This window comes from Anastrepha obliqua, chromosome 1 (genome assembly GCF_027943255.1).
Source record: "Anastrepha obliqua isolate idAnaObli1 chromosome 1, idAnaObli1_1.0, whole genome shotgun sequence".
In the NCBI taxonomy this organism is placed as follows: domain Eukaryota; kingdom Metazoa; phylum Arthropoda; class Insecta; order Diptera; family Tephritidae; genus Anastrepha; species Anastrepha obliqua.
The window spans coordinates 88,871,222-88,882,290 of NC_072892.1; the positions used below are offsets into that span (position 1 = coordinate 88,871,222).

Consider the following 11,069-nt stretch of genomic DNA (forward strand, 5'->3'; position numbering starts at 1 on the left):
TTTCATCAAAAATGATCATGAGTGATGAGGCCCATTTCCATCTTAGCGCGTACGTAAATAAGCAAAATTGACGCTTCTGGTGCACTGAAAATCCGCGTGTACACGTGCCACAACCGATATGCTGAAGGATGCATTTCCCGGGCGCCTAATCTCCCGTTTTGGCGATTTGCACTGGTCAGCAAGATCGCCTGATTTGACCGCTCCAGACTTCTTTTTGTGGGGCTTTTTGAAGTCGCGGGCTTATGTCAACAAGCCTCAGACTCTTGTATCTCCGAAAGACAATGTCCGTCAAGAATGTGAGGACCTAGCCCCGGAAGTTTTGGCCAAAGTGATGGAAAATGCCATAAAAAGGGCAATCAACTGCGGCGGCGGCCAATTACATGACATCATATTCTCGACTTGATGTAAAAAAAATTAAAAGATCAAATAAAAGAAGAAGAATCAAAGTTTTTCATTTTTTTTAAATTACAGCCAAAAAACATCGCAAGGTTACTTTTGCGCCACCTCTCATCAACGAGATTTTTTTTGCTTTATTTACTAATCGCTAGGTGTTGTAGGGTTGAAAGCAAATTCGCAAATAAAGAAATCACAGAACGTACATTTTTAAGTTTTGCTTTGCCTACTTATTTTCGCTGCCACCGCCGTAGCCGAATTGGTTGGTGTGTGGCTACTATTCGCAGTACGCCACCCGGTGATACACCAGAATTAAGAAAAAGTTTTTTCTAATAGCGGTCGCGCCTCGGCAGGCAATGGCAAACCTCCAAATGTACTGAAAAAAGCTTCTTATAAAAATATATCTGCCGTTTGGAGTCGGCTTGAAACTGTAGGTCCCTCAGTTTGTGGAACATCATCAAGACGCTCGCCACTAATAGGAGGAGGAGCTCGGCCACACACCCAAAAAGAGTGTAAACGCCAATCATATACATATATACTCGTATATATATTTATTCCCGCTTAGTAAAGTCTGGCACAAAGAGAAAATACTCCAAATAGAATTTTTTTGGGAAAATGGGAAATCCCAGAGCGAGAAGTTTTAAATCAGAAAAAACTCCGTCGAAATGAAAGCATTCTCTGCATAGTTACTAGCGTATGTACATACATATTTTAGGAAATTATTTCGTAAGATGTTGAGACATAGTTGTATTTAAAATATTTTATATAATTTTTCTACAATTCTACCATACATAAATTTCGCTAAGTGATGAACTTTTACTTATTATTTACATATAAAATAAAGATAACTTAATAAAAATCGACTTTATGTAGTGCTATATATGTAAATATTACATAAATTTTTCTTAACGTGTAATTGGCTAGTTTGAATTTAGTGAGCTCATATTGCTGATATCATATTTTCTAATATATATTTTAATGGTGTGTAAAATTTATATATTTATCGCATAAATTCTCATCAATTTTCTTGTCGAGTTTTTTTAAATTAAAGCTTCGACATCACAAAGTACAGTTACGGTAGCCGAGTTATATATACTAGCAACTGATTGTTAGCACTTTTATTTATTTTGTGCATACAAATTTATTATATGACATTTTGGTAGAGCAACGGAAAACCATTTATCAGCGGAGAAAATAAAAAATAAAATTTAAAGAGATAGCCTTTCCAATTTATTTTAGAAAAATATTTGTAAATATGTACTCTTTTAGATGTGTCATGCCACAGTGATTTCGATGTGCTAATTTAAAGCAGAGTAAATAGTTTAGGCCAGCAGCAAAGTAGGTCAACCGAGAAATACTTTTACTTGTGTTTGTGTTTTTATTTTTTATTTTTTATTTTTTACGCATAAACACCGTTACATGCATACATACATACATACAGAGCTCTCTTTTACCTTGTCAACCTGGAAGATATCGAAAGTTTGAAATCACACAGAACAACAATAAAATAAAAACTGTATTTATTTTAATTTCAGAGAAACGTCCACTAAAGTCGCTGGTGGCCTCACCCATATTCCGTAGCCCCTCAGCGCGTCTATTGCAGCGCGACTATAGCAGTCCTGCGGACACGGAACGTGCTGGCACATTGAGTAGCGGGAGCGTGATTGGTGGCATCACGAATAGCTCAACGCTGAGCAGCGCCGATGGCATCTCCAGTCTGGGCTCATTAGTTGGAAACAGCAGTGTTGGTAGTGTTGGTGGCATTGGCGTTGGCAACGAAGTGCTGCACTATACATTTAGACCAAGCAAACAATTGGTAAGTAACAGATGATAACCTTTAAGTTACACACAGACCCCACACCTAATATACATGCATAGTATATGTGTGTATAGGTGTATAAATAGAAATAGATGTAAGAAAGCACACAGGGCAGTAGATGCAGTGGCATGGAAACTAGGTAAAGCTACGCCGTCGCTAGATTAAAAAAATAGTGGAAAAATAAAATAATAAACAACATAGAATGCACAATAAACCCAGATCATATAATGCACACAAACTCATGCCTTTCGTCATGCACATTCATGGTGGCATTAAACAAATTCGTCATCACAAAATGCTTTAGGGATTCAAGGAAATTCGGGCTGCCTCCCCACTGCATTTGTATTGCCACTTGCATATGTCTGTACACCTGTGTTTACGATTAAAGCAGCGCGACATATTGCAAAGTTGCCATTATTTATTTATTTTTTATTTTATTTTTTCAGAAAAATATAGTTCATACTACAAACAAAACTATTTCAACCCAAAGTTTGAAACTATTTAAAAAATTGAAAAAAAAAAATCCAACAAATTTTCAGCCAAATTTCAAACTTTCTAGTCAGCTTATTTAGAAAAATTCGGAATATACAGTTTTGTAGCCCATTTCATTTTGTTCCAAAAAATTGCAAGTTTAAAATAAAGCAAAAATGGTTTTATTTTTTATAGGTTTTTTCTGTTTGTTGACGTTGTTAGGCACTTTCTCTCATGTACCAAATAATGACCGGTTGCAAATATAAAAAAATTGTAAAAATCAGCGCGATTTTTGGATAATTTGAAACTTCCAGCTTATTATATCAGAATCCGTACCCAGAATTTGTATAAAAGTTCTAATTAAAAAGTTTGAAATTTTGGTGGAAATTTGTAATTTTTTTACAATTTTGGACAAATTATAAACTTTGCGTTAAATGGGTTTGTTGTGGTATAAACCATAATTTATAAAAAAACAAAAAAACATACAAAAAATTTAGTATGGCACGCTGCTATTACTGCGAACACCGGTGTACGATTAAATATATACAGGGTTGGCCATCTTAAACCGACCCATGTGATTATTAAAAAAATATGGAAAAAGAAACATTTTTTTGTGTTTCATTGTGAAAAACATTTAATTTAGTTCAAGGAGATTCGTTTACATCACTTTTTGAATATGATATCGCGCAAGTGGTCGGCCTTAGCTCGTATAGCGTAATGTGCCCGTTTTTCGGCGTTTTCCATAGTTTTGGCCAGCGTCTCGGCCGATATGGCGGCTATTTCCCGTCGGATATTGGCCTTAAGTGCGCCTAGTGTCTTTGGCTTGTTGACGAAAACCTTAGATTTCAAATTACAGTAAAAAGTTATAGGGTTACTCAATGGGTCAATTTAATATGGCCAACCCTGTACATAAGTGTACATCCTCCTAACTGCAGCTGTTTTACCCACAGAGTAGCATAATGGAGGTGGTGCTACTCTGCCTGCATTACTGCAGTCTCATTGTATGCGTGCGTGTTTGTGCCTAACGTCGCCGTCCTTCCCTCAAAAATACAAACAAGCGCTGACACAAAAGCCCGGAAATATGAAAATTTGCTTGCAACCAGGACAATGCCAAAGTAAAAATAAATGTGAGAAAAATCAAGAATCGTGCCGGATAGGCAAACTTGCAGTATTTGGGTAAGCGTAAACAAGAAAGTGATACAATGGGAAGTGACACAAATTTTTGGTATTCTTTCTCTCAGTTCTTTTGTCATTCATGAGTCAAAGCCAGCTTTACCATGAACTGTTTTTCCATAACTGGCTCATATGAAGTTTGAAACGAGATAAAAAATATTTTCCGATTTCGGGCCGAAACTGATGCTTTAAATGGGACTGTTAAAAATTTGCCCACATGATTTGCTTTGGCGAAAAATTGAAAATTAAATCTTTTTAGACCAAGGCAAAAACTGCTTTATTCCACTTTCCGACAGAATACACATAGTTGTTATTATTTATTATGATTTACATATGTATATATATAATTGGTCCTTACACCTTTTTTGCGTGTTTGGCGGAACTCCTCTTCTTATTTGTGGGGTGCGGCTTGATGTTATTCCTCAATGTGAGGCACCTACAATTTGAAGCCAACTCCGAATGGCAAATATATATTTTTTTATGAGGAGTTGTTTCATGGTAGAAAATTTCTATGAGCGCTTAATAGAGTATGCAAACGGTTTCTGGGTTTCGACATATGGCTCTAGTGCTTTCATTCTAAATTCGTTTCGTTTCGCACATAAACACTGACCCTAATTTTGCTGCATCGATTATCATTCAGTTTCTGCAATTTTCTTCAATGCAGCAATTTTATATTGACAAGCAAAAAATTAAAAAAAAATTACATGCACCCACCAAAATGCAAAAATGTAGAGGCAGACGGAGATATTTTTCATTTTTGTGTCCTTGTGGTCCTGAAACATACATGCAATATAACATAGACTATAAAATTCAACAGCTATTTTAAATATAATATATTTTTCATTAACACTTTCTCACTTCTACCACAGTGTCACGTATAAATAAATATAATATACATTTTCGAAAGCTGCATTTCTAACAAAAAGAAAAAATTAAATTTTCTCTATTCTTTCTCTTCCAACTCACAACTGCTTTATTCATAATATCTCACGCTTTTGCCAATTTGCACCGAATATCCTTTCGTCGCCTCATCATTATCATCGTCATCATTCTCACTATGTTCGCTGATCCAGAGTTATGCTACCTTAAATAAAAAGGGTATAACCACGTGTAGTCCACCGCTGAATATATCACTTTATAATACAACAACTACAACTTTATCATCGCTATCATCAACATATCATTCGACGCCACAACCACAGCCAATGGAAGTTAGTTTACTCAGTCCGAATAATCCATCAGTGACGTCATCGCTGAGCGAATATAGATTTCGGCCGGAAGTGGTAACAACATCGAATCGCATACAGGAAAGTTGTATATAAATAAATAATGCATATGCGTACATACATATAAAGAGTATACGTAAATACTACATACACACAAATACTATAAACTCGTATGTATAAATAAGTAATATATTATATGTTGTGTGAATGTGTGCGGTGCATACATACATGATGATATGATGGATGAACTAAAAATAGACTGACGCAAATTAATATGTTCATCAAAGTACTGTTTTTTTTGTTATTGTGCGTGGCTTATACATATATACATGTGAATTCAATTTATATTTAACAAAAGATTTGCAATTTATTTTGATTATTTATGTTTGTATTGTGGCTGTTTTTGCAATAAACCGCCAATCTAATTAGCGGCGAAATGAGTATTGCTATTTAAGAATAAATATTTGCCTGGTTTAACTGGTCAGTTTAAGCTTACTCGTACAATCTTTTTGAAATATTCAAATTCAAATCTGAAAATCCTTTGTATTGTAACCATACCCTCATGTGCAGAGAACCACCAAACTTCAGCTTCGGCTTCTGCTTCTGCCATGTTCGGCCACAAAATTTCAGTTCGGCATCGGTGAAAAGAAACTCGGGCTTTAATCAAACTTTTCTTTAGATTTTTTTGTTCAAAAGTTTTATCGAATTTTAATTTTGATAACAATTTTTTAAATACGGGTTATCACATTTTTTTTCAAATTACTTTAAAATATCTATCGGCTTCCCCATCGAGTGAGGCTAGTAAGCAATTTTTCAGTGCCGCAAATCAGTTTTATACCGGTAGGCTGTACAGCCCGAAAGGTAAAAATTGCGATACTTCTTTTAATTATCATACAAAATTATTGAAATATGAGTATTACAAATCTTTGGCTTTTTTGTAATTTTTGCAAACAGATATAAAGGGTGGTTAAGTTTCAAGAGCCGGTGTCGATTTTGAATCAAATACAATTTTTTTAGGAAATTATTGTCATTTCTCTTTATTATGATAATATTGGTAAGGCTCAATTATCGGTATGGAACAAATTATCGACCAAATGGCCTCGGCGGCACACCTCCATCCGATGGTCCAAATTTTCGATGTTGCTGAGGCATAATTGACGTTCTATGCCGTTAATGTGCCGAATTATCTCATCCTTTACCTTTGAATTTTTGCTGGCTTATCGACGTACACCTTTTCTTTCAAATAACCCCAAAGGAAGAAGTCCAACGGTGTCGAATCGCATGTCCTTGGCGGCCAATTGACTTCGCCACGACGTGAGATTATTAGGCCACCAAATTTTTCGCCCAAAAGAGCCATTGTTTCGTTATTTGTGTGACAAGTGGCACCGTCCTGTTGAAACCACACATCGTCCACATCCATATCTTCCAATTCGGGCCATAAAAAGTTCGTTATCATCTCACGATAGCGAAGACTATTCGCAGTAACTGCTTGACCGGCCTCATTTTGGAAAAAATACGGCCCTATGATGCCGCCGGTCCATAAACCGCACCAAACAGTCACTCTTTGTGGGTGCATTGGTTTTTCGGTAATCACTCTTGGATTATCATTTGCCCAAATGCGGCAATTCTGGTTATTGACGAATCCACTGATGTGAAAATGTGCCTCATCACTGAAGACGATTTTCTTCACGAAGTGCGCGATAAGCATTTTGATTTCAACGCCCGTTTTCATAATAAGCCTGAATAACTTTAACGCGTTGCTCGATTATCTATCTTTCGATGGTTCTAATTGAGTTAGTCTGGAATTGAAAAATGTCAAATGAAATGCAGAAAAAAACTTGACGTTTAGGTGTGGTTCACATTCAACATCGGCCCTTGAAATTTAACCACCCTTTACTATATACCAGGTGGCGCAAAATGAATCATCCAATCCAATCAACATTTGTTTTTGAATAACTTTTTTATTATATTTTGTAAAACAAAATTTTTTGTTAAATGATGAAAATTTTTATTTTAAACTTTACACGCCCCATTGCTTGCCTGTTTGTATACTACAGTTCTTTAGTTCCCAAGTGTCAGTTATGATTGACGTACGTCGCCATTTGCAAAAATTAGGAATCCTCCGTTAAGGGGACTAATTTTGCGCTACCCGTTATGATGTGTACATATATATTATGGGCTGACATTAATGTGATTGAAACTCATCTACCTTCTATTACTTTTTTATAAAGAAAAATACCTAATTTTTTAAAATCATGGTTGTTTAGTACTTGGACCCTTTAAAATGTTCGGTTCGGTTTCGGATTGGGCTTAAAAGCCTACTTTCGGTCGTTCTCTACTCATGTGCATGTACTCTGGACGAGTACTCTATTGCCGCACAAATTCGAGTATTCCATGGTTCATCGTTGAACGTTAAATTAGAAATGGTAGCTGAAACATGTCACCTGCTAAAGTGTGAAAAAGCAGGATTTTCAAGGCAAATCGAATTTTACGGAGCTGCTCTAATGAATGACCATACCAACCGCTAGACCTATACTCGGTATTTTGCCTTGATAACAATGAACAAAGCTACAAACTAATAAATAAGCGGCTTCGAAGTAATGCAGAAAAACTTTTCAAGTATCATATAATCCCTTATCTACCCGTTTTTTTTCACATTCGACGTTGACTGAAATATTAATTTTGCTCGTTTTATGGCTTTCGGTGAAGATAATAGTAAAAATAATTTACCAATCGCAAAACAAAAGCGAGCATGAAAGGTTTACCTTACTTCTAAGACTGCTCAAGTTGGTTTGAAATGTCTCGGGTGACTCCACCGAAATTAGAAAATTTATTATATTATTTGAGAGCATTTGGAAAATTTAAGAGTTGGAATTTTCTATAAATAAAACTAGTTTTTAAAAATTCTGTTTCCAAAAAATTGTCTTAGTCAATGGAAAAGATAATAAAAAGTACGCACAAATATGTTTAAAAATTGTATAAATTAACAAGATTTTTAACCAATCGATTTAAACTCTTTATGTCTCAAAGTATTTCTCGACCTTTTCATTTCATTGAGAATTTACCCATTCACAAATCAAATTTTTTTCGGAAAAGCGTTATATAATTCTTTATCTGCTGATATGCTCGCTTTTTCCAATTACCTTGGCTTTAACACAATTGGCATCGAATCACATAGCGCTTTCAGATAATTCCCATGAATTTCACCGTACGATAGTAATGGTCATCTAGGAAAACTTTTAAGTGCAGGTACGATCAATTTTAAATATTAATACTGCAAACTCAATTTTTGATTTTCTCATCACTAATTTAATTTTTACAGGACTTTAAAAATTCAAACGACTAAATTTAAAAAAAAAAGCATAATTTTTAAGCCTATTTCTGCGAAATTTCATAATGAATTATTTTGAAAAAAAATTTTTTTAAGGTGTATAACTTCTGCTCAAATATGAACGAGACGTTATCAATAAAACAAGACATATGGCAAAACTAAATTTTTTGTTTTTTGGTAGGACTGCTATAAGCTTACATGGCAAATTTCAGCGTGATATGTCACATAGTTTGTTTTCTGTGCTACTGTAAACAAGTCAAGCTCGAGTGTGTTCTTCGAATTCACTTTTATGACTTCAATTGTCTCAAAATGTTTTCCACGGAGCGGCAACTTGAGCTTGGGAAACAGGAAAAAGTCACATGGAGCCATATCAGGCGAATACGGTGCTTGCGGAACGATATTAACATTGATTTTGTTCAAATAATCGCGAACAAGACGTGATGTGTGAGCTGGTGCATTATCGTGATGCAATAACCATGACTTGTTGTCCCACAATTCCTTCCTTTTAAGACGAATGTTCTCGCGCAAACGCTTTAAAACGTCTAAATAATATTCAGCGTTAACCGATCGGCCTTGCGGAAGGAACTCCGAGTGCACCACACCTTCGTAATCGAAAAAAAACAGTGAGCATAACCTTAATTTTTGAGCGACTTTGGCGTGGTTTTTTGGGTTGATGTACGGCCCTCTTTGAACGATTTGTACCGCTGGAAAACACGTGCACGCGATAGAGCAGAGTCCCCATTGGTTGTCTGCAACATTTTTAAGGCGTCTGAAGCCTTGTTGGAATAACAAAATTTCAACCAAATTCTTTGTTCAACTTGAATTTCCATCGTTAAATTCGAAGAACACACTCGAGCTTGACTTGTTTACAGTAGCACAGAAAACAAACTATGTGACATATCACGCTGAAATTTGCCATGTAAGCTTATAACAGTCCTACCAAAAAACAAAAAATTTATTTTTGCCATATGTCATCCCCGGACCGTTTTATTGATAACATCTCGTTCATATTTGAGTAGAAGGTATGTATGTATATGTAGTATAATACATACCTCAGCTCCACTTGTTGTTCTATAAAAACTTAAAAATATAAATACTTTAATGTTCCTTTTACCCTTATTGGGTGTTTGGCTGATCTCTTCCTCCTATTTGTAGCGTGCATGTTGATGTTGTTCTAAAAATGGAAGGACCTACAGTTTTAAGCCGACTCCGAACGGTAGACATTTTTTATGAACAGCCTTTTCATGGCAGAAATACACTCGGAGGTTTGCCATTGTCTGTCAAGGGGCGGTCGCTATTAAAAACATTTTTCTCTTCAAGCCGCGTATACGCAATGGATACCTCTGTTAAAAATTTTGTCAACCATTAAAATACCGCAAACGCTTGGCTATTTTTTTACAGTGTCAAGGCTTCTTCCTTCATATAGAAATTTAACAGGCTTGGGGCAAGTATATGAATATGTTTATGATTTCTTGAATGTTTAAAAGACGACTGCAAATCATAGCACATTGGCCTCTGTGACATGACAACAACCTCACCTGTTTACCTGTATACATACTTACTTTGGAACCAAGCTGCTAACTGCCTAACTATGCGGCACTCATGCACAATAAATCTCTTTTGGTCGTAGGGCGCAGTAGCTTAATAAGGCACTCATAAGTCCCATATATGGATGCATAGAGAGTTTTACGAGATATAATAAATTCTCCTACGATTTCGAAAGGTCAATATAAGTGAGCTTTCAATGATACCACTCCTAATTCATAAATTTATAATGACTTCTTGAATTTCCGCACAAACAAAAAAACATAAAGTAATTAACTTTTCAATTCACTTAAATTGCCAGAAACCAATAAAACATAAAAAATTAGGCTTACAAATAGAATTATAAATATGTTTGTTGTTAGTAACATGTATGTGTGTAAGTGTGTAAGCCTATTGTTGAATTAATTTATTATAAAATGCCAATTTGTGTTTACCAACAACAATAACAATGCTTAGAAAAAGTATGAAAATCAACAAAATAGAAAGCACATTTTAGTATTTATGTGTAAAAGTGTTTGCTTTTGTATTTTTTTTTATTTTGCACTGCTTTAAAACAGAAGAAACAAAATTTTAATCATATATTTGTAAAGCCGCCAAATGACGTCCCGTCGGCGCTAGCCTACTGTTGACATGCATGTTAATTGCTATGCATATATAGATGTATGTGAAAATTGTAAATGTAATTGTATATAAGTAGCATTAATTATAATTTTTTTGTATAAATTTAATCTAATGTTAAAATGAAGTGAAGTAAAAATCGCACTGTCTGATTGCATTTTTGCTGCTAAGCATTTCCATTAAATAATAAATAATTTAATAAAATGAGCTAAAATAAAACAATTAGGTTATAAAAATAAGCCAACTCGAAATATGTTTAAGCTATCCCAGTTAGTGTAATAACGGAATATTTGAAATAGTGAACTTCATCTTTCCAGAAGTGCATAAAAAAACATACATACATACGTACACATATATGATATATTTAGCTAGGAAATTTGTACAGTTCATAAATATACAGGAGCAACATACCTGCAGACACCCACACATATGTACATTCCCATATCATATTTTATAAGAACGAGCATTTTAACAAAAACATATACCCACTAAC

At 34.9% G+C, this 11,069-nt stretch overlaps 1 protein-coding gene across 1 annotated transcript in view; it reads left to right on the forward strand.

Moving 5' to 3' along the window:
* The window catches only part of LOC129252242 (uncharacterized), a 184,544-nt gene extending 179,350 nt beyond the window's left edge, over positions 1–5,194 (forward strand). The window contains exons 17-18 of the mRNA XM_054890912.1: positions 1,929–2,209; positions 4,930–5,194. Of these exons, the coding sequence (XP_054746887.1) occupies positions 1,929–2,209; positions 4,930–5,178 (530 nt within the window). The 3' untranslated portion in view covers positions 5,179–5,194. The remainder of the gene's footprint in view (positions 1–1,928; positions 2,210–4,929) is intronic.
* The last annotated feature ends 5,875 nt before the right edge of the window (positions 5,195–11,069 follow it).